The following is a 20,994-nucleotide window of genomic DNA, read 5'->3' on the forward strand; positions in this document are numbered from 1 at the left end:
TGTCAAGGTTTCAGCCTGTGTTTTGTTGGCGATGTTTACTTTCTATCGGTGTTTGTCGCTGTCTTTGGGATGAGTCAAACACCACCGATCAGGTCTATCATCCCTCGAAGAGGAGAGTTCCATCTGGTCCCCACCGGCATTCCAGCAAGACACATCACATGAAGAATCCGACTGCCTGGAATTTTCTGTCTTACGATTTCTTCTAGATTCCTAGACCCAACGGTCCGGTCAAGTTCGTCCGCCCGTTCCGAATCCGGCTAGGGCTAGTCTCCAGCACCAGCTGAATCCACAGCTTGGTCTCGTCTATCCCCGTTTGGGACCACAACGTCCGAGCCCAGCCCACAGCAGCTACAGCTTTGCTGCACGACCAGCGCGAATTTATTTTCCCCAATAGTTTTGGCATAAACGCCACCTGTAAGGAAGAGATTATGGAAATCAGATTTATTGACCGGTTTTGTGCTGCATTCCACAGTCATGTGCGGCGCTGGGAGGCGCCGACTCCACAGAATGCAAGACACGCGAGGTGGCGCGCCCCAGACCCCTGACCTTGAATGATGATGGAGTCGACACTATCGAACTCCAATTTCCCTCCTGCAGCTTGTCAGCCAAGTCCCCCAAGAGCAACAGAGGTTCGATGAGGGTTGGAAATCAACACAGATAAATGGGCAGTGCCCCTTCCCTGCTATCATCCATAATCCCGGACCCCCAGCGCTCTCTTCATCACCGCACCGCATTGCCTCTCGTTAACTGTGCAAGACAATCTAGCAATGGCTTCCACTCGCTCATCTTCTGGCCTGCGGGCTGTGTCTCTCTTTTGCCTTATTGCCGCTTCTCAGGCCGTCCCTCACGGCAATGTCTTCAAACGCCAGGGCACTTCGTCAACCCGCAATGGATGCTTCGTCAGCAACGTCAATGGCCAACGTCTTCTGTCCGCCTCTACCTACGCCAGTGATGCCATGACCGTCGAGAGCTGTGCGTCCTTCTGCTTTAGGCACAAGTACTTTGCTCTCGAATTTGGCCGTGAGTGCTACTGCGGAAACTCCTACACTGCCCAGCCCGTCAGTGATACCCAGTGCTCTATGCCATGCGCTGGCAACCCAGCACAGAATTGTGGCGCCGGTAACCGTGTCGACCTCTACACCAACGGACTCTACGTTCCCCGAGCACCCGCCACCCTGAGCACACCTTACCTCGGTTGCTTTGTTGACGAGGGACCCCGTGTGCTCCCCAACAACCTCCTGGGCGCCAGTGATATGACAGCTGAGAAGTGTGCTGCCCACTGTTCCAACTATTCTTACTTTGGTCTCGAGTATGGCAGAGAGGTAAGTCTTGTCGTTGCCCTGCATAAATATTAGAGTTAAACACTGACTTCGTCTCTGTAGTGCTGGTGTGGAAACTCCAAGCCAAAGAACCCTGCCCCTGAAACAGATTGCTCATTCCCTTGCTCCGGAGACGACTCTCAGCTCTGCGGTGCCGGCGGCCGGATCAATGTCTGGGGATCCCCTCTTCCTTCCCCTGAAAATGTTGGCGACTTCGAATACACTGGCTGCTTCACCGATGCCGTTGGTCAGCGTTCGCTCAGAGGCAAGACCACCTACGACTCACAGATGACCTTGGAGAAGTGTGCGGCCTCCTGCTCCGGATACGATTACTTTGGCGTCTCATTTGCGGAAGAATGCTACTGCGGTGACACACTGGAGCCAACAGCCGAGGAGGTTCCCCAGGCCGAGTGCGCGATGCGTTGCCCCGGCAACTACAACCAGGTCTGCGGCGACGCCGACAGGTTGAACGTCTACTCCAACGCCCAGTGTCTCCCGGATCCGGAAAGCCCACTCAGCGTTCCCGGCTTCAACTACCAGGCCTGCTGGACCGATCAGGTTGGCGACCGCTCCCTTCGCGATGTCGTGGAGCGTAGCGACAACATGACTGTCGAGACATGCGCCGCCATTTGCGAGGACTTCAACTTCTTTGGTGTCGAGTTCGGCAGGGAATGCTTCTGTGGCAACACCCTCTTCGGAGAGGTGGCACCTGCTAGCGATTGCACTTTCCGGTGCGCCGGTGACTCGACACAGCTCTGCGGTGCTGTTGACCGGTTGAACCTGTACTATGCTACTGTTCCCCAAACCACGACATCGACTGTTGCCACACCTACTCCTACACCTACCCTCCCTGTTGAAGAAGAGGATGATGGGGAGTCCACTGCTACCACTGAGACCCCAACTCCCACTTCCACTCTCCCCGGCGGTGACGAGGAGGATGAGGAGCCCACACCTGTGTCCACTGCCGTGGATGCTGAGCCCACTGACACCGACGTGGAGGATGAGCCTCCCGTTGAGACTGACGTGGAAGACGAAGAGGACGATGAGGCTCTTCCCACTCCTACTCCCAACTAAGCGATATTATCGTGACTCATGAAACAGGTGTGTTTTGCTCGCGTTTTTTTCTTTTTAGTTTGTTTGGGATACCATGCGCAGCAATATTGCTCATCTTATGCTGTAGCCACGATCATTTGGATTTACTTTGTTAGTTGAGCATAGCAATGTCACACAAGGGACTCGTATATGTCACTCATACATTTTTATCTGTTTCACTTCCTCGGATACTGCATAGCGGTACTTGTCTCGTGTTAATGTGGTGATATTTGTTGCATGACATAAATCGATGCAGTGATGCAGTCCTAGTGAACAGGGAAAAAAGCCCACAGAAGAAAAGAATATGACTCGGCGAGGAAGTACCTAATTACCTACAGAAAAACTTAATATCCGTAATCAGTAATACAAATGATTAAGACAGCTCTTACATGACAGACAGATTATCCTCATCTGAGCCCAACCCTCAAAAGTTTTATCATTACCCAGTCCTTTTTCATCACCGCCCAAGCTTTCTTTTTTTACCATGCAAACTTCATTATCTAGAGGCTTGGATGATACACTCGGCGCTTGTGATTGTTGAAGTACCGTTTGCAAACGCAGAGCAACTTTATCTTGACAGCTTACACACGCCAGAAAGCCGTTTATTACCAGGAGAGCTGACGATGCCCTTTGTTTGCACGGGGTTACTGCGGTGCGTTTGCTTGTATTCTTCAACGACAACAAGAAAAAAAATCAACATCTCAAGGCAACCGATGCCGTGTACCTGCCTACTTACATGGTCATAATCAAAAAAAAAAAAATGAAAGTGAACCAGATGAAAGTGGTGCTCGGGGGGGACATCGGCAGGAGGTGACACACATTGGACTCGAACTCTGCAGATATAGAACGCTAAGCACTGCGGGTAATTTTATCAATAGAATCCTATGTGATAAACACTCAAGACCACTGCGCCATGGGGCCTTTTTTGTTGAATTTCAACCGCAAATTTCCTTATTGATATACCTAGGCACCTTGCTCCGAGATCAAGGGTTAGGGGCCAGATAGTGGACCTGTCCCCGCATGCTGCTGCCTAGTGCTAGCAAAGGCGCGTAACCTCGACAATGCCAGATCGCAACTTCCTTCGATTGACTGCGTCGCTCAATTAACCCTCGCCGACACTTAATATATAAAAGACGGGTTCAGTACGCTATTCCTCCGTTTCTTCCACCCATACCTACCGTACCTAGTTGGCACATAGACCGTAGACGTCATGCCTGTCACAATCAAGACCGGGAACACATGGCCCGAGGCGTGGGACCGAGAGCTCAAGGTTGATAGTTCCTTTCGACGTGAGAATGAGACAGGGCCCCAGTACGTGAACCCTAAGGCGACTAGTTCGAGTGCCCTCCTCGCTGGAGTGTCGCGCGAAGAGCATAGCCAGAGCAAAGGCATTCTCCAGTGCTCCCTCGCCTTCGACGATAAGGACTTGGCCGACAGCTTCGTCTCGCCTTCCAATAACGGCTTCGTCAACACCATGGTTCATGCGTACAGCTATCATCACCATGTTGTCCTCCGTCCCGAGGACATCTGGTTCGCCGTTCTCACACAGTTCAGTTTCTACATGAACAAGAACGCCGAAGCTCTACGCTCCCTATTTGTAGCCCACGAAGGCAAGAAGGAACTTTCGATTGAGATGGACGATCAAGGCGGTGGTCTCGAGAACGTTGACTTTGGCATCTTTGCCAAGAAGATGACGCACCTACTCCAGGAGAATGTGCTCGACCCAGACTTTCGTCAGTGGATCATCCCCAACTTCACCACCACTACCGACAACGATCTCGTGGTTGGCAGCATCCTTATGATGGGCGGGCTAAAGGAATACTTCGCTTACAGCTGTTACACGTGCTGTGGTATGCCCTCCGTGACCCTTCTGGGTGAGCGCGAGGACTACGAGAAGATTCTCAAACGACTCGATGGTTTGCCCCGTCTCGGCAAGGAGCCCACAACATTTGGCCTGTTGCTTGGCCCCATCATCCGCCGCTTCATCGCCAGCTTCGACAACCCAAGAGACCCGGATGTGCTCAGTTTCTGGGCCCGCTCCGTAGATCGAGAGTCCGATAGCGGGACGGATGACCTCACCGGCTGGATCTCAGCCTTTTGTTTCTGGGATTCGCTGGGCCAGTGCACGTACGATGGCGATAACAACTGGCCCAGCAGACTGACCCTTGACGGAGTCAAATATGGCTATGCTAAGACGGAGGAGATTCCTAACGGCTTCGCTGCAGTTCCGGTTAAAATTGTGTACTTCGGTGATGAGATACACAGCCGGATGGTGGCGGGATCGGTGGGCATTCGAGGGATAACATATAACGAACGATTTGGCGTGGACGACTCTGCACCTGCATCAGCTTCTGGTAGAGTTACACCTCTGCGGGACACGATCCAGCCTGTGGTTGGTTGGTGGATTTACAGGACTGAGAACGACACTAAGGGCGTGAACTTTTCGTTCAAAAATAGGCCTTCTGAGCCTCGCTTTCAGAGCCAGGCCAAGCCGAACGCTAAACTGAATTCTAAAAGCCGTGCCAAGCAATTAGTCCACCAGTTCATAGGGCTGTTTAAGAGCCATGGCATATAACGTGGTAGCTAGGAGGTGGTGGCTGAAGTATAAATAAGGCCCTGAGCCTTTGTCATCGATTACCCCTTTGCTCTTTCTCGAGGCCGCGGTCAGTAGTCAACTATCCCCTTGAAATCTGACTTTGTATATACTAACAGTTGATAATGTTACGATTAATCCATTCTTTCGCACGCTATGCTATCCAACAAATTCGAGATCTGTCTTCTCTCCCAAAAGACGCTGTTGATACCCAGATGCACTCTACAATGTATCCATCTTAGCGAACTCATGTAACAACACCATGGCGTACCCTGGCCATCACCTTGCAAGCTATTTCAGCATTTCCCAAAGTTCTTTGGGTGCGACTTCCAGTCAATACAGACCGCTCGCCAACACAGGAAGGGAATTCTGCCGTTTCGTTTGCGAACGTGCTTCCCAATTTTCTGAACGTGAATTTGTATCTTCTTTCTTCCCTGAGTGTTTCCTTCAAGAGGCTTGGACTATAGTAGCACCAGTCACCTGCACGTTGTTATGGGATGCCTTTCGGATTAGAGTTATTTGGCCGGCGATTGACGGAGGAGGCAGGAGGTTGAAGGAGATACGAGTACATACGAGGAGGTTCGGACAATTTTGATGGATATTTCGCACGCTTTGTAGGGGAAGTCCGGAGGGTTTGACAGGTATAACAAAACGTCGTGGGCAGTTTATCTCATCTTCCTTTTCTTTTCTTGATCTGACAATTCAATCTCTTACCTGTGCCCTACGCCTGTACTCAGCCATAGGCCCTTAACACACGTCTGACATACTGTCTGGAAGAGAGCTGCGATGGCGGTATGCTGTGGTAAGGAATAGGCAGCTTCAGTCTCACCCACAGGTAGACTGCCCGATCTTGAGCTTACCTACCGCATATAATGACAGAATCTTAATAGACCTCATTAACTAAAATTCCCGGACAAGCCAACCAGGGCAATAAACATGCCCACATTCACTATTACTTGAAGACGTTAAAAACCACCGTAGAATTATTTCATGCACTTGCAACTCAACGCATCATATCTTCCTGATCCCCAGTATCCCCCCAATTCATCAGTGATCCTGCCGCAAGTCCCCCTTCTCCAAATCCACCCTCGCAACTACCCGCCGTCTCGACACGCTTGCTTTCATCCGCTCCGTCACCCCATCAACAGCACCTCTTAGTTTCCCTTTACTCTCTTCTTGCACCTCATCGTCGCCTCCTCTTACTTCCTTCACCGTTTCCTTCATCGCACCATACGCCATTGTCTGCTTATAGTTCCGCACCTGTCCTAAGTCATCACCATCATACTTCCCACCATGTTCACTCCCCTGCTTACCATTCCCACCATCCAGATCCTCCATCGCCTTCCGTCTGAACACCCTCCTCAGCCCCAAGCCCCACCTATGAAGAGGGTAGTCTGTCTCAACAGCACTACTCCACTTCTCACCCTGGAGGTCACTGGACACCATTCCAGTGTTGGAGGACGAGGTCCCCGATTGTGCAGAGAGATACCTACGCCACTCCCATAAGCGCCGTAGGCCAGGAATATGGGTATGAAAATCTTTCAGTTTAGGGGAAAGTGGGACGTAGATTGGCTCTTCGTCAGGCTCGCGTGGTTGGGCCCAGATGTAGGTTGAGAAGAACCCTGCTATGGGGTTGACTCTGAAGGCGATGAAAATGAGCGGAAAGATTACAGCAAATGAGATTCCAACTAGAAGAGGGTCAGTCGAATGGGGGATATTACCTGGGGCGACTTAAACTCACTCAGGTATCCAAAGGCTTGACGAGCTGGCCACAGAACTTCTCCTGTTTCGGCAGAGTGGGGATAGATATCAAGCTGGATGGCCAGTACGCTTGCCATGAAAGACAGGGGAAGCTGCGGAATCAGCAAGATGTTGTCCATTGTCAAATAAATTTGTCCAAATGTGCGACGGAAACAAAGACTTTTAACTACTCACGAAAAAGAGGGTGACAAGGGTAAACACCAATGTGATCTAATTCCGCCGAGATCAGTTATCCATCACTGGTAGCACAGCTTGAACTGGATTAAAATACGACGTACATTCCCCTGGCGATGAGCCTGTTCAGTGCCAATCCGCGCGAATCTGGCCTCCCAGACGTTGGCAAGCTTCTGCTTGAGATCGAGCAGGTTATTCAGCTAGTTCAGGATTAGTCACGTCCGACAAACATTAATCACGGATGAGATCCTCCCCATACCTCTCTGTGTATGTTCTCGGCATCCCTAGCCAGTTCATCCACCGCCTCAATGTTCGACTTTATCAGCTTAACATTATCCTTGACTTGATTTTCCCGTAAAGGTTTTCTCATAGCCTTCTTCTTCTTTGGCTGGTTTGTCTCAGCTGATGTCGAACAGCTGGAAAACATGGGCGCCAGCTCTCGGAACTGCCTGATGGCTTCTTGTTGGGCGAGAAAAACACTCCTGATTGTCTTGAGTTCATTTTGGATATCCATGATGTTAGACACAAGGGCAGTTTCCTTGGTAAGCTCAAAGAGTTTGTCGGTAAGTTTGAGTTTCTCTCGCTGGGTTATCTTCTTGGCGTCAAGCCTTTTGACCAGCTCCTGGAAGCTTTTGAACTGCTGTGATAGCTCATTGGACTTGTCAAAAAAATACAGTTAGCAGGAATTCCGCACTCTTATGATGATGTTTTAACGAAGACGTACAATCTCGTTTATACTGGTCTCAAATGTTTCCTGAAGTGAGGCATGCAGGGGTCCCTGCCGGCGCAGAAACGTGACGCTGCACTTGATGATCAAATTTGCCAATTCCAGCCCAGATTGAATGAGGGGACGGCTGTTTTTCGACTTGAGCCTCGCTCGCATGTGATACAAAAGGCTATCGTTCGTTGTCGGATGATCGGAGTCGGAATCAGGACAGCATGTGACAACTGTGTTATCTTTGTCGTCCAGAATCCATAGCCAGAGTTGGTCTACCATAAGTAGAGGATATTTGGAGGAGTTTATATCGTGGCGGTGTTTCCTACTCCACTTCAGCATAACCTGATTGTCATCCCTTTCCTGAGTACTCTCGAGGGTACGATAAGTGAACTGAGCAAGAGTACGTCGGCAGTGAAGTGAGGTGTCGTTCCTTCTGGGCCTCAAATACCCTCGGAGAAGCAGAGTCATAAGTGGTTCTCCCGGTCGCTCAGTGAAGGTTTCGGTTGGCTCTTGGCGCATTCTAGTGAATGTCCTAGACTTCTCTCGTCTGAAACGTGATTCTTGTTGATTCATTGAAGGGTACTCTCCTTTCATTAATGCGGCCAGGTTTTTCTGAGAACTGTGCGTCCCAAAGCCGAGTATCGGAATCTTTGTTACAGTGTTAGAGAATTTGTGTGTTGCGTGGTCGGAGATATGTTATCATACGAATAAAGCTATGGCTCGTCTTTCTATGCGGGAACTGCCTTGGTTTGGGTTCCCTTCAAGCGCCTGTGATCTGACTGTCAGCATATTTTCTTTGCACCTACCACAAGATGTGGATGAAGTGTCAAGTCCATTTGTACCTGAGTATATCCGTGGCTGCCTGACATCATGAATCTGTCATAAATTTGGGTCCCTTTTTCAACATTCGTTAGTCTAGAAGCCAGTGATCATTGGTAGCGTAAAGTTACAAGTGCACGGGAACCATACCCTGATGGTGCCGATCCTGCATAGATCTGTCAATGATTTTCAGGCTGGTGAAAAGATCCTGAACCAATACGGTCAGTCCTAGCCCTATCAACAAAAAAACAAAAAGTGAAGGTATTCACCTGGGCCCATTTCTCCTATTATTGCGGTATCGTTAGCAACGGCTTGCAAACCGAGGCACAAGCACTTACATTCGTTGCCGGTAGATGAATCCACCGGCAAGTCGATGTGAGAGACCGTATTCTGTTTCGATCAAAAATGATGTGGGCCTGGTACTGTGGGTTGTAGAGGACTTTGTAGACATCCGGATGCTGCATTTCGAACTTTTCGGTTTTGTCGCCAGTGGAATCCTGGATGTAGAATTGAACCAGTGTGGCTTCTGCTTTACGGCAAGCTACATATTGGTCTGAGTCTTGCGGAGGAGCGACCAATGCCTCAAGCCTCTCATGTTGTGCTGCTGTTGCTCCGGTTCGTAGGTCATGAATCTTCAGCTTCTTCAGCCACATTCTGTGCTGTCCCATCGCCCTCTCTGCATAGTCCCACGGTGTGAAACCTCGGTGGTCCTTAGGATTTGCGCCAGCTGTTTGCCTGGGTGTCAAAGTACTGACAAGCTTTTGGATAATCGCTTCCCATGTTGACTTTTGCTGGCCAGTACGAGAGGCTTTCATGACTGCAATGTGCAGTGGGATACGGCCATCTTTATCCGCGACGTCGACCATATTTGGGAATGTCGAAACCAGCCGCTGGACGGCTGGCTCATTGCCAGACATGACCGCTCGGTGCAGAGCGGTTAGGCCGAAGGGATCTGTCGCTGATTCGAGCTGGAACCCGCTTTCCGTGCATTCCTCGATCAATTTGGCGAGGAACCCGTCAACAATCGATCTGTCTTTTCTCAGTTGCCTCCTTTTCTTTTTCCTCTTCGATGTTATTTTTTTCCCTGGCCGTTCCGCCTCTGGAGTCACTCCGATTCCAGATATCCAGTCAGAAACACATATAAGAACGAGGCCACAACGTATGCGGTTGACAAGATATTCATAACTTTGATCCATAGGAAATCTTCCATCCGATCTCAAGTCTCGCTTTGGGCGTGAGTAAACGGCGCTGTCGGAGAGGTCAGTGATGAAATCCAACAGATCCTAGCCAACGTTAGCGCACGAAGGGGTAGGTAGGCGTGGACGAGAAAGTACACACCTCGTCAGGCGACAACTCTTGATAAAGCGAAGCAGTAAACAGCTCTCTTTCCAAGATCGTATGGTAAAAGTCACTAAAAGTTTCAAGCAAACTCGGTGGACCTCGTGGATCTGGGGAATCCACTAGCACGATGCTGGCAATTTCATCCAGCACAGTCTGCTTCAAAGGGCCGACCGAATGAAGGTTAACGATAAGCTTGTAGATAATGCAACACCCAAACCCAGTTCCCATGAGGACGAGGAAATCACTGCTTTCGGATTTGTCTTTGCGAATCTTCCGTAGTTGAGTCAGAAGTCTGTCAGCTGTTTTAGCGAGAAAGTTGTTGACTTCATCATCGGAGATGTCGGCAAGGAAGTTCCAGGGCCAGTGAAAGTTCATTATCCGGCCCCAGCTACCAATATCACGAGGCAGCATCTTGTTGTTGTCCAAAACTCCCCTCTTTGGCATTTCAGGTGCTTGATGGGTTGGGTGGGGTGTTTTCTCTTGAAAAGTCCACGGAACCTCCCAAGCTTGTCCACTCCCGCTAACAATGACGACGTCTGCCTTGGGAATATTTGGAGGCCTTGGTTCGTGTAAGACCTCGAGTTCGTAGCCCTCAACCAACCCTAGCTCTCTGTTGATTGTCAAAGCCGAACCTTCTCCGGTGAGATCTTGGCTGTCACTGGCCCCACGTTGCCACAACTCGAAATTTTTTTGTTCTTTCTCGATGGGCTCGGACGACCTCTGAGTATTTTCATTCCGACATCTTAAAGTTTCAACACCCAAGTCCTCCGTTATAAGGATGGACTCTGTCATGGCTTGTTGTTCAGCGGATGTGGCCCTGCCGGTGATGGTAGCATCAGAAGTAACAGCAACGACATCGATGCTTATTCCTGGGTTCTGGCTCCTCTTTGAAAATTCGATGTTGGTGGAATTTTCTGGCTCTTCGTTTGGATGGAGCTCTGCTACCAGGGAGGAAGCCATCCCATCGTGACTGCCTGAGGATGTCATGTTGCTGACGAAAACTATGTGGCCAACTCAATAGCGGCAAGAATAAAACCTCATCAATCTGAGTTCGTGAGGGAAAAATAACTTGAGCGAGAAGACCAAAACAGACGAGAAGCATGCAATATAAGAGCAAAGCGTACCTATAACAAACCCATTAGGCGGAGGATTACGTCCATGGACTGACCGTTCCATCAGATCATTGTAACTCGGGACCGTACTGGCGGGAGATCCGCCTTTCCTCTGTCAGACTCGGAAACCCGTACGTAACCTTCTGCTCATCCAGGTTTTGATCTCACCCCAATGGCGGCTTTCAAATGCATACTGCATGCATGCATTGACAGCTAGGTAGTCAGACAATTGGCATTCAAGCTCCATGTTGGAACAGTGTTTGGGTTCTGAAAGCGTGGGGTCCCACTTCATGGAGATGACCCGACAGCCGTCAGTGGCTGACAAGAAAGAAATCCCAACACACCCCTGTTATTATTTTGTCCATAACGCGGGTAGCATTTTTACCCCCACACCCACTAGGCCTCAGTGTTGAGGAATAATAAGCTTCAGCCAATAAGAGAAGAACAATCCAATTCACGTTATGCTCCAAGAGTTGTGGCTTCGAGACATCACGTTGTGCTACATGACTGGTATGAACTCCTCGTTTCCTGGCTGTGCCGTCAATGGCACCAGAGCGAATGCTCATTTTTTTTTTCTGCTTCCACGTCACAACACAATTGCTTCTTCGCGCATTCAAGTTCATCCTGTTCAGATAGTTGGATCATAAACAAGTTATTACCATCGTGCTCTAAGCCCGGCTCCCCTTCACCCACTCCGGCACAACCCTCTTCAAAAACTTCATAAACTTCCACATCCCCACCGCATACTCCCTCTCCCCCTCCGGCGTATCAACCTCCTCCGGGAATGCAATACCCGCTCCAAACAGCCCAATCGGCTTCTTTTCCCCATCCTCCGCATAGAAAGCCCCTGTCCTCGCATCCTTCCCCAGCTTCACGACCTCTTTCCCATCCCCTATCCTCACCTCAGGAATGGGAGCTGGGGTATACCCTACAGCCTGCACCACCCCTTGGCAATCTTTCAACTCCTTCTCTAGCAATGACCATTCCTTTTCTTTCCCTCCCGAGCAGTCGATTCGTGTGATGAATTTGCCTGCGTCGCTATTGAGTAACACGTCCCCGTCAAGTTGTGTTCTTCCAAACTCTGCAGCTCTGCCCTTCAAGCCCGTGTTGTCGTATTGGATGTAGCCGTCTTTCTGGACGGCATATCGGAGGGTGGGGTGACGGGTGAACCATTTGATCTTGAGTAATGGGTGGCTTGTGGTTGTAAGTTTGTAGAGGTTCATCAGCACCAGGATGGCAGAGTGGGAGCCGCCTATTACGCCGATGGTGAAAGCTTGGTCGCGGGGGATGGTGGTGGATAGGATGGATGGGGTGAGAGCTGTGTCGAGGGGTATCGTTGGTGGACTGGAGGGTGGGAGGGGAGTGGTGGATGGGAAAGCGCCTGTGCAGTAGACTACCAGTGGGCTTGTGGTTAATGATGATTCGGAGGTCGTGGTGAGAGTCCAGCGTTTAGACTGGGGGTCGAGATGAGCCGAGTTAGCTTTTCCCTCCACGGTCTGGATTCGGGGGTGTTGCCTCAACCCGGCAGTGAGTAAGTTGAGCATATCGCCTGCGTAGCTGAGAGAGCAGGTCCCGCTTTGAGGGAGCTTCTCAAGGGCCGTGATGGCATTTGGTTTGTGTTCTGTGTTGAGAATGTGTTGAAATGGCTTCAAAGCTTCGGCATAGTCAACAAAGAGCTTTACCGCAGTGTTACTGACTTTGAGTTAGTTTGATGAGTCAAGCCAGCATTTGATGAGAATAAAAGGTAGACCTACCCGGGCACTTCGCGATAAAATTTATTGATTCTTCCCCCTCGGAACTGCTCATCTACCCACACAATTTTCCCATCGTCTTTGATCTGTTCCAGGAGATTTCCCACAACCGCAATCCCAGCGGGGCCGGCGCCAACCACAACGGCCGCCGCATCTTTTGGTGTTGCATTCTGGCGGAATTGCCGTACCAACTGACCCGCGGGAAAGGAGGATTTTGTGCGTTGACGATATTCCCTAATCAGCACTGAGCGTGCAGTGAAGCTGCCGCTGCAGCCTGGAAATATCCTCACAGCATGCATTTTGATTGTTGGTTGAAAGTGACTCGGAAGGTATAAAACAACACGGTGAGTCGGAAATCGGCAGCGGTCAACAAACAAACCCCCTTTGAGCGTCCCACTTTTATTCGCAAGATTCTCCGATCCAACTCCGAAGTGGGCCCGGGTGACTCAAAAGCTGATGCCCTTTCTTTTTTTCCAAGGCCAAATGCTTTGAATTCTGTCTTTCGAATAGAAAGCTAAAATTGCGCCATTCTCACACGTCAATTACAATCAGATCACCGCGAAGAACAAGTGCCCACTTATATGATGTTTTATTACGACGGCTAAACAGGGTTATTCCCGGCTCGGGTGTTCCGGAGATCCGCCCCGATCCTGCTCCGTAGGGGTGGGGCCGTGTTTCGGCCCAACCCGCATGAAACAGCAACGTCAGCCGGTAACTGTCGGTCCACTTTGATCAATTCAGGCCTGCTTCTGTGCTTCAAGATGCCTAGAGTTCGTGGTCAGCTATATTTTGGCTTGGCCACACAGTTCAACTATTGTGTACCTTCGTAAGCCAAGAGATAATGATGTGCTGGTTGCGCTGAAAAATACGAATTATGGCAATCACTATACGGAAAATGGAAATTCCTCAGCTGTTGGGTGTCAGAGCAGTCAAAGATAGTTGAAGACATTTGATGGTAACAAAAAAGCTTTAAATTTATATCGATAACCCTCCGACAGACTTAAGGCATATTATAATAGTCGAGTGTGACAAGGGCTGGGTACAGGCGTACGACATAGGTAAAAGCTTCAATTGTTTAGATAAAGAAGAGAAGAAAAGAAAAGAAAAGAAAAGAAAAGAAAAGTAAAAGGAAATACACTGCCCACGACGTCTTCTTATACCCATCAAACCCTCCGGAATTCCCCTACAAAGCGCGCGAATATCCACCAAAATTGCTCGAACTTCCTCGTATCCTATTTAACCTCTCCGCCTCTCATGTCGCCCAGAAAAGAAGCCCCAGCCCGGATATCATCCCATGACAGGCATCATCACACCGAGTCTCGCTGTTAGTGCGTCTTTCATTGGTTTGCTTATGATTCTACGACCCATTCGGACTGGAAATACATTGTTAGCAGAGCGAGGACAGGGCGGAGAGTATAGTCGTGACAAACCTCTATTTTACTTCGAAGAAGCGTATGATTCCCAGGAACAATATTGCCTTGGTATTCAACTTGAAATTGCATGTTCCCTGAAGGCTCGACTGACAACCGAATCTTGTACTGGCACACGTAGTATTTCGTTATTGGAAGAGGCCAGGACCGCGTTTTCTTGAGGATTGACCCTCGAACTTTGTTCAGGTCAACCTCTATCTCATACAACGCTTCGGCCATCGCTAGTAACTTGTCAACACTGCCATAGCACTCAACAAATGGGTAGCTAGGTAAGGTGCAGAACACTCACAGGTTGGCATGCTCGGGGGCAGCCAGCGAGCTTCAATTCGCGAAACCACGATGATGTCTTTCCACTGGAGAGGGTGATCCAGGTCTTCACGTCGTTCAACTTCAACCTCGAATTGTTTTCCGTGGTCGATGATGGTATCTCTCTTGAGTATCCAACGAATCTGATCAAGAACATAGTCCTTGCGGTTTAACTCATCGGTACGCTTGACCTCACCGAAGTGCTTTTTTTTGGAATATGGCAGAGAGGTGATCAGACCATAGCTAGCTCGTGCAATGCGTTTTCGAAGAATTCCTTGTGCTTGCTCAAGCAATAAACCCCGGACAACAACAAGCTGTGGATCGTCAATCCTTGGGAGTTGGGTTTCTCCTTTGCGCAAAGCCCTTGTAGTCGAACGGTCGATGTGCTCTTTGACTTTGTTAAAAACGTAGGTGGAGCTACCTAAGCCCCCTGAAAGGATGATGTATTGCTACCAGGCAGGTTTATTAGCAATAGACGTAACACTCGAATATAAATAGCGTCTCACCACCGTCTCCTGGAACTTGCCCACAACTTCATCTAATGTACGCAGTATTATGGCGACTTGGTCATCGAATAGCCCCTGAAACTCCTCCCTTTACACATCTAGAATCAGCACCAGTGTTTTCCGTGGACCATGTTGACAGACAAAAGAAAGTACCCGAAGGTGTTGCTTACTTCGTGAACTTCATAGCGCCACCCTCTATGTTTAGACCCTCACTGCGAATGTTTGGGTCTAAGCCGGGAACCTCAATCTTGTAATTTCTGTCATAAACTGGCTCTCCAAACCTGTGCTTCACCGTTCGATATTGACAACTCTGCGATAGTGATAAAAGCTTGTTGAGCGGAAGCTTCGACTGTTCTTCTGGATGAGCCTTGAGCCGAATATCAATTAACCGCTGAAACTCCAAGTCAATCAACCTGGAGCCGACAACAATTCCTGTCACAGATTGGATCTGTTCCATGACCGGTGGTTTCGTCTTGGTAGCCCTGACAAGCGCAAGGTCAGTGGTGCCGCCCCCAGCGTCAATGGATAGAAGAGTGTCCCCGTTTTTGAAATGCAGCAGCGGCGAACCAGTGTTGCCGAGTGTTGCCACTGCGGCTGCCTCGGCTTCCGTCAAACCCAACATTACCCTATGCCTTTGAGCCGACCCAAACCCAGCATCTTTGACGATCTTCAGAAAGTCATCCAAAATCTCTTGCCCTCCAACCCCTTCCCAGGTTGTTGGCACGCTGAAGACGAACTCAACTGAGAGATTATCCCAATCCTTCGCATTGTCCAAGCGGAGCGCGTCAGAGATACTTTTCTTCACGTGACAATAAACATGGCTCAAGTAGTCGCAAACGAGGAGGTGAACTTCCTTCATAGTTGCAGGAGCCCATGAGAAATTTTGCCCAATGGTCTCCTTGTGGTAGTCGGAGTCGAGGCAAATTTTGAGGTATCTCCATTTGTCGTTCTCACTCATATCCTCTTCCGCAGTCCCGGCAGAGTCCTCGCATTGGAAACCCCACTTGCGTACGCCCTGACCGTTAGGCTGTTTGAAAAGTTTCTTGGAGAGAACAGATGGAACTTTCAGGTCTGTTCTTTCGCTGTACCCGGGCCAGTCACTGATGATTTGGCGGCTGGAATCTGGCTCCTTCACATGCTGCCATCCGACTCCTGTTTAGAGGTTAGAGGCCCTCGTTGATTCTGAAACCAAGGGTTTGCGGGGAACATGAACTAACCAGTGAATGTGGTGCCATAGTCAACTGCAACAGTTATATCAGGCAAGTCTCTGTTTGCTGCCATAGCTACCTGATGAAAGCTAGAAGGACAATGATGCAATGATGCTCTGGACTTTGACTGTGGGGCGAAAGAATATTACGGCTGGGTAAAAGCAACTGAATGAATTGATGGAGGTTGAGGATAAAAGGGTTTGTTTACAATAAAAGGATAACAAAACACCAACGACAAGTATGACAAAAGATGCACAATCGATTCCTATCCAACGGGTTTTTCTGTTCTTTTTGACCTCAGTATGTGACCATAGGGACCCAGGCTCCCCATCAACAAGCGGCTCGGTCCAGCCCAATCAGAGGTGGGGATGAAAAAAGAGCATGTCTTTGAAGCCATCTTGACCCCCCCTTGCCCAGGCCCGATTTGGATAGGTCTGTACTTGCATGCCCAGCCCAAATAAAACTGCACTTTCAATGCATGACCGCGTGTGGTGTGATTGGGCGACACGCAGTGGTACCAATCGGACACATGATGGGTCAGTAACTGTTATACCAACACCCCTCCGAAACCAAAACCTGAAAGGAAGACTGCGGCGTATCTAAGGTCAGGCCCTTGAAGATAAAATAAATAAAAGCTCTTGAGTATATTTGAATGCCGAAAAGATACCCAATAGAACTGTGTTCTCTTACCTACCTATCTTCAAAAGGCCTTATTGCTATCGTTCAGGGTCTTGCTCCAGTCACCATTTTTTGGTCACGGCGGGGCTGAGCACACCCATGTCCACATCATGCACACGGGACAGTCTGGTAAAGTAGGTACCTGTACATGTCTCAACTTGGGCGATGTTTGATTGGACAAGACAGAAAAATGCTTGGCAAGGGATGGGGAGTCAGCTGTTGCCCATCTTCCTGGCCTTCTCTTCGCCGCGTCTGGAAAATTTACTCTTACTCTTTTTTTGAGTGGGTTGGAAAATCTGCATTGCAAACTCTTTTGGCCACAAGGCCTGAAATATGACCCACCAACTATTCTCCATTTCTTTGAGTCACAATGGCAACAGGGACAAGCCTAGCGACAGAATGGCTTCAACTCCCGATTATAGGGAGCTCTACGCAAACTCCATCTTGTCCTAGTGCCATCTTCAATGCCTCTTCCGCTGCAAATGTCACAGCGCATCTTCTAGTTCAAACTCCCATAACTCTATCGCCAACAGCTCAGAACGCAGCTCCGCCTGTGACTGTAACGTGTATATACCCAATCGTTTACGGGTCGAACCTTGGAAATACGAACTCAACATCCGACGCGATAACATCAATAGCATCGACCGCGCCTACAACAAACCAATCGACTGCTTCCTTGATTGCTCCCAGCACGATATCGACGGGTTCCAAAACCGATCCAACATCATCAACGGTCCCCAACAAATCTTTCAACCACGCAATCGGGCGACCTTCGAGTGCAGAAATCATTGGTATTGCACTGGGAAGCTTTGGCGCTGGGCTCTCTCTTTCAGGTTTCGTGTGGGGTCTTTTTTTTTTTTTGAGACGGAAACGAAGATCGAAGCCTGATAATCATCCAATTCTTCCCGACAAAGCAACCTCCGAGACTCCAGTTTCTTTCCCTAGGCCACTCGAGGGGAAAACCACACACTCTTCGGTTCTTGCCGCAGGCCGCTCGCCTGGTCTCGCACTTCACAGTTACCTGCTGGATGGCCCAGGGGACAGCGAGATTGGCTCCGAGTTCAATGATCTTGGATTTCTGTTGAAGAGCCATGTTGATGATTGCTACCATCGAAAGCCTGTGTCCTATGGCCTTGCTTCTATCAAGCAGTCACTCGAAGGGCTGGGTTTGGACGAGTGGACCCAGGAACAAATCGCCAAATCGGCTTTGGATCCCAGACAGCGCCATGCGGCCATTCGAAGCTTCATGTCACGCGTCATTTTTTCTGCCCTTGATATCCAAAGCATCTCTGGACATTCTTTGCTTCCTCCCGAGGTCGTGGCATTCGTCAAGGCATTGCCTCCTACAGTGAAGTCTCAAAGTCCAAGGTCACCAAGTAGGTTCCGAGTCGCCCGCAGATGATTCAGACAGAAGCTAACTGATGCCAGCGACCCAAGTGCTGGACATGTGGCGTCGATGTTCTGCTTTCCTCCTTCATGAGGACAGACAAGAAAGGACACTCTTGCCTCCCCCACAAGGCAGCCAATGGCAAGTGAAGGAACTGCAAAGGGCCCTTGATAAGTTCTTGGTGCATTTTCTTGATGAGCACACCCAGGTTCGACAGAATCAAGGCGAGGATTTGAATGCAGTCATTCAAGAGTTTGTCAAGTTTGGCTACGTGGTCTTTTCCCACTCTTGTAGTTGGCGATATTCATTTGAAGCAGAGCACACGTGCTCGTCAAAAGGAATTGTGATGATGCCTGGACTTGAGAGGTTAACACGCCGGAATGGTGAAGTACTAGAAAAGCCCCAGGTGATAGTTCCACCCCTGTTTGAGAACACTCACTAACTGGCAACTACTTCTTCTTGACCCTTAATATTCCTGTTCATTTCACTCTCAACTTTCAGTTCGATAATTGCTCTTTTGTATATATATATTGTTTAATTTGACGTTTTCTTCTGCACAAATGAAGTGTCTGCTTGTAATTGAGGCACACACTCCCTCTGATGCAATGAAGGCTCATCAAACAGTGCATGTTGTACCTCCACAAAATTGGACGATATCAGAGGGACTTTTGACCATGCTTCAAACTACACATATCCGATCAAATCGACGCTCCAGGTTTGGTGGCCTTAATGGGGCACAAACTTGCCTAGGATGGGGTAGGATGGAAGTTAAGGTACCCCATGTGCCCAGTACTTGTACAAAGGTGGAATCAGGCTCCGCTTACTCGATAGCAAGTGGCACACAACCAGTCCCTTTGAAATCCAACGTTAGCCTAGAAGATGACCATTTTGCTTGGCTATCGGTTCTTTACGAACAAGCCGTCACAATGTCGCAGTTAGCTGGACAGGACTCAAGCTTCAATATTGCTTCTCTTCTGGTCCTTTTGATCAGGAACAGACTCACACCAACCATAAAGTCCTTAACCCAACAAGGTACCAATCGCAGTTGTTGCCAAGAACCTTAAGCTGGTCTCATGTGCAACGAACGATTTGCCTTTATTGGTGTTCGCTGGTTGGATAGGTAGTCTGGGTTCCCAAGACACTCCGGTCAAGCCACGGCGCATATCTTAAGCACCCAGTTCACAGTGCCGCGAAAAGCCCCGCCAAGGGGTGGATGTTTGCCCCACCTAAGACATACTGGCAATGTGCTTGTTCTTCAGCTCAGAGCCTTATCCAAGGTTCGATAGAGCTGCAAATGTAAATACCTGCCTACACTCAAGTCCATCTTCGATTGATGGTTTCCATTCTATTTGGCTATTTCTATATATACCCAAGGTACTTTGAAAACGCTAAGAATGGATTCCATAGTCTCTATTCATTAATATGGAACCACTTCGAATGGAGGGAACTGATTCAAAATCTCATGCTCTGTTTACCGCTTCGTGGTACTATTCATATTGCAGAAGGCTGGCGGCACTTGGAAAACTTTAACCCTGGTCTCAACTTCGTGCATGCAGTCGCAAGCCACATGCGCTTCGTTCGTCACATTACCTAATACGACATGTCAAAATCACAAAATCCCGCATTCTGTGCTTCTGGACCAGCCAAGGTACCTACCTAGGTGGCTTGATGCACAATCGCGTGTCCCAATCCCAGGCCGCAACCTCTGTCTGGCCGGTCCAACTGAAACAATCAAGGACGGGTAGGTACCTAAGCAGCTTGCTGTACCGCTGCCGTAATCAAGCCTCTTGTGTGTGAGAGAGCCATCCGGCTGCGCAACATGAAGGTGAGAGGCTGCTCCAGGCTTCAACCGCAGTAGGGATACCATTTTTAGAAACTGTTCTCGTCCCGTGGCTCCTGGGTTCCAATTCATCATCACTCCATTGGCTATTTAGTCAAATCTACTTTCTTCCATTTGACAGATACCTACCTAGGTATTTAAGCAATTGCCTTGGAGCTTCCGCTGCCAACATTGGTGTCAGAAACCTTTTCATTAGCAAGGACCACGCCATACTCACACAGTCACTCATCAATTGACATCCTGCCTGAGCCATTTTCTCATAACTTCTTCTCCCGGTCATAACCATGCCCGAACCTCTCACAATCGCTGCTGGCGGTGCCGGGGTTCTGAAAGTTGCTGGCGAAGCAGCGCGCAGCGTGGTCGCTCTCAGTCGCGCACCAGAGGAGGTGGATGGCGCCGCCAATGACGTCCAGGCTTGTCAGGACAAAGTGAACGAGCTTATCAAGCTTCGCAGCAAGCACATCAATTTCCTCGAAAAAGATCCAGATCATCTCAGAGCTGTGGACTCTGCTATCGACAATGCCCGTGCAGCCCTTCGAGAAGCCAAGCCAGTGGTTGAACGCAACACAACTAGAGCAAACAGAGTCGGAAAAATCAGCATCAGCCGCCTCATACGCCCCATTCAATGGAGCATCAAAGACCGCGAGACATACAAACTCCGATGGGAAGCTATGCGACGGACTGACTGCGAAGTCCAGGTCCAGATCACCAGGCTGACGACTTACCAAGATGTTATGGTCGGGATACGCAACTCCCGGAATGAAAAGGAGGGAGATAGCCACTCGGAGGAGGAATACTTGAATGCTAAGCGGGCTCAAAGGGTAAAGGGTCTCGCGGCCTTGGGTCCGGTGATTCATGAGGCGGAGGTTACCCCGACCCCCTGATTCGGAATTTCGTCTTGAAGTCAAGTTCGAATCAACATCATGATCTTTTCAACCCTTCATTGCAAGTCCCCCTCC

General features: G+C 49.4%; 10 protein-coding genes across 10 annotated transcripts; 4 read left to right on the plus strand and 6 right to left on the minus strand.

Annotated features, from left to right (window-relative positions):
• Positions 1-2,647, plus strand: QC764_116510 (uncharacterized protein). The gene is made up of 2 exons (XM_062942901.1): positions 1-1,322; positions 1,383-2,647. Exons 1-2 carry the CDS (start codon positions 768-770, stop codon positions 2,391-2,393), a joined length of 1,566 nt encoding a protein of 521 aa, XP_062805940.1. The 5' UTR covers positions 1-767; the 3' UTR covers positions 2,394-2,647.
• Positions 2,648-3,621: 974 nt separating this feature from the next.
• On the plus strand, positions 3,622-4,986 carry QC764_116520 (uncharacterized protein; the record flags this gene model as incomplete). Its single annotated transcript, XM_062942902.1, has 1 exon — positions 3,622-4,986. One exon carries the CDS (start codon positions 3,622-3,624, stop codon positions 4,984-4,986), a length of 1,365 nt encoding a protein of 454 aa, XP_062805941.1.
• A 1,046-nt stretch (positions 4,987-6,032) lies between these two features.
• Positions 6,033-6,884, minus strand: QC764_0019500 (uncharacterized protein; the record flags this gene model as incomplete). The annotated part of the gene is made up of 2 exons (XM_062940045.1): positions 6,033-6,692; positions 6,746-6,884. The coding sequence occupies 2 exons, from the start codon at positions 6,882-6,884 to the stop codon at positions 6,052-6,054; spliced, it is 780 nt and encodes a 259-aa protein (XP_062805942.1). The 3' UTR covers positions 6,033-6,051.
• A 117-nt stretch (positions 6,885-7,001) lies between these two features.
• Positions 7,002-8,446, minus strand: QC764_116530 (uncharacterized protein; the record flags this gene model as incomplete). The annotated part of the gene is made up of 4 exons (XM_062942903.1): positions 7,002-7,139; positions 7,199-7,597; positions 7,664-8,305; positions 8,363-8,446. 4 exons carry the CDS (start codon positions 8,444-8,446, stop codon positions 7,002-7,004), a joined length of 1,263 nt encoding a protein of 420 aa, XP_062805943.1.
• Positions 8,447-8,655: 209 nt separating this feature from the next.
• QC764_116532 (uncharacterized protein) lies at positions 8,656-9,342 on the minus strand (the record flags this gene model as incomplete). The annotated part of the gene is made up of 2 exons (XM_062942904.1): positions 8,656-8,760; positions 8,815-9,342. The coding sequence occupies 2 exons, from the start codon at positions 9,340-9,342 to the stop codon at positions 8,656-8,658; spliced, it is 633 nt and encodes a 210-aa protein (XP_062805944.1).
• Positions 9,343-9,769: 427 nt separating this feature from the next.
• Positions 9,770-10,804, minus strand: QC764_116535 (uncharacterized protein; the record flags this gene model as incomplete). Its single annotated transcript, XM_062942905.1, has 1 exon — positions 9,770-10,804. The coding sequence occupies one exon, from the start codon at positions 10,802-10,804 to the stop codon at positions 9,770-9,772; it is 1,035 nt and encodes a 344-aa protein (XP_062805945.1).
• Positions 10,805-11,322: 518 nt separating this feature from the next.
• Positions 11,323-13,206, minus strand: QC764_116540 (uncharacterized protein). The gene is made up of 2 exons (XM_062942906.1): positions 12,684-13,206; positions 11,323-12,621 (listed from the first exon to the last, which is right to left on the minus strand). Exons 1-2 carry the CDS (start codon positions 12,977-12,979, stop codon positions 11,598-11,600), a joined length of 1,320 nt encoding a protein of 439 aa, XP_062805946.1. The 5' UTR covers positions 12,980-13,206; the 3' UTR covers positions 11,323-11,597.
• Positions 13,207-13,961: 755 nt separating this feature from the next.
• Positions 13,962-16,385, minus strand: QC764_0019550 (uncharacterized protein). Its single transcript, XM_062940046.1, has 5 exons — positions 16,140-16,385; positions 15,093-16,074; positions 14,923-15,010; positions 14,400-14,865; positions 13,962-14,331 (listed from the first exon to the last, which is right to left on the minus strand). Exons 1-5 carry the CDS (start codon positions 16,201-16,203, stop codon positions 14,030-14,032), a joined length of 1,902 nt encoding a protein of 633 aa, XP_062805947.1. The 5' UTR covers positions 16,204-16,385; the 3' UTR covers positions 13,962-14,029.
• Positions 16,386-17,046: 661 nt separating this feature from the next.
• Positions 17,047-18,654, plus strand: QC764_0019560 (uncharacterized protein). The gene is made up of 2 exons (XM_062940047.1): positions 17,047-18,184; positions 18,237-18,654. The coding sequence occupies exons 1-2, from the start codon at positions 17,179-17,181 to the stop codon at positions 18,635-18,637; spliced, it is 1,407 nt and encodes a 468-aa protein (XP_062805948.1). The 5' UTR covers positions 17,047-17,178; the 3' UTR covers positions 18,638-18,654.
• Positions 18,655-20,319: 1,665 nt separating this feature from the next.
• QC764_0019570 (uncharacterized protein) lies at positions 20,320-20,919 on the plus strand (the record flags this gene model as incomplete). The annotated part of the gene is made up of 1 exon (XM_062940048.1): positions 20,320-20,919. The coding sequence occupies one exon, from the start codon at positions 20,320-20,322 to the stop codon at positions 20,917-20,919; it is 600 nt and encodes a 199-aa protein (XP_062805949.1).
• Positions 20,920-20,994: the final 75 nt, after the last annotated feature.

Source organism: Podospora pseudoanserina, chromosome 1 (assembly GCF_035222485.1).
Source record: "Podospora pseudoanserina strain CBS 124.78 chromosome 1, whole genome shotgun sequence".
NCBI classification, from domain to species: Eukaryota; Fungi; Ascomycota; class Sordariomycetes; order Sordariales; family Podosporaceae; genus Podospora; species Podospora pseudoanserina.

Coding starts and splice junctions, on each gene's coding strand:
- QC764_116510 (XM_062942901.1), top strand. CDS start 768: ATGGCTTCCACTCGCTCATCTTCTGGCCTGCGGGCTGTGTCTCTCTTT. Junction 1,323..1,382: donor GTCTCGAGTATGGCAGAGAG/GTAAGTCTTGTC, acceptor TCGTCTCTGTAG/TGCTGGTGTGGAAACTCCAA.
- QC764_116540 (XM_062942906.1), bottom strand. CDS start 12,979: ATGCATGCTGTGAGGATATTTCCAGGCTGCAGCGGCAGCTTCACTGCA. Junction 12,622..12,683: donor TTTTATCGCGAAGTGCCCGG/GTAGGTCTACCT, acceptor ACTCAAAGTCAG/TAACACTGCGGTAAAGCTCT.
- QC764_0019550 (XM_062940046.1), bottom strand. CDS start 16,203: ATGGCAGCAAACAGAGACTTGCCTGATATAACTGTTGCAGTTGACTAT. Junction 16,075..16,139: donor CTATGGCACCACATTCACTG/GTTAGTTCATGT, acceptor ACCTCTAAACAG/GAGTCGGATGGCAGCATGTG. Junction 15,011..15,092: donor GGCGCTATGAAGTTCACGAA/GTAAGCAACACC, acceptor AGATGTGTAAAG/GGAGGAGTTTCAGGGGCTAT.
- QC764_0019560 (XM_062940047.1), top strand. CDS start 17,179: ATGGCAACAGGGACAAGCCTAGCGACAGAATGGCTTCAACTCCCGATT. Junction 18,185..18,236: donor TCAAAGTCCAAGGTCACCAA/GTAGGTTCCGAG, acceptor AACTGATGCCAG/CGACCCAAGTGCTGGACATG.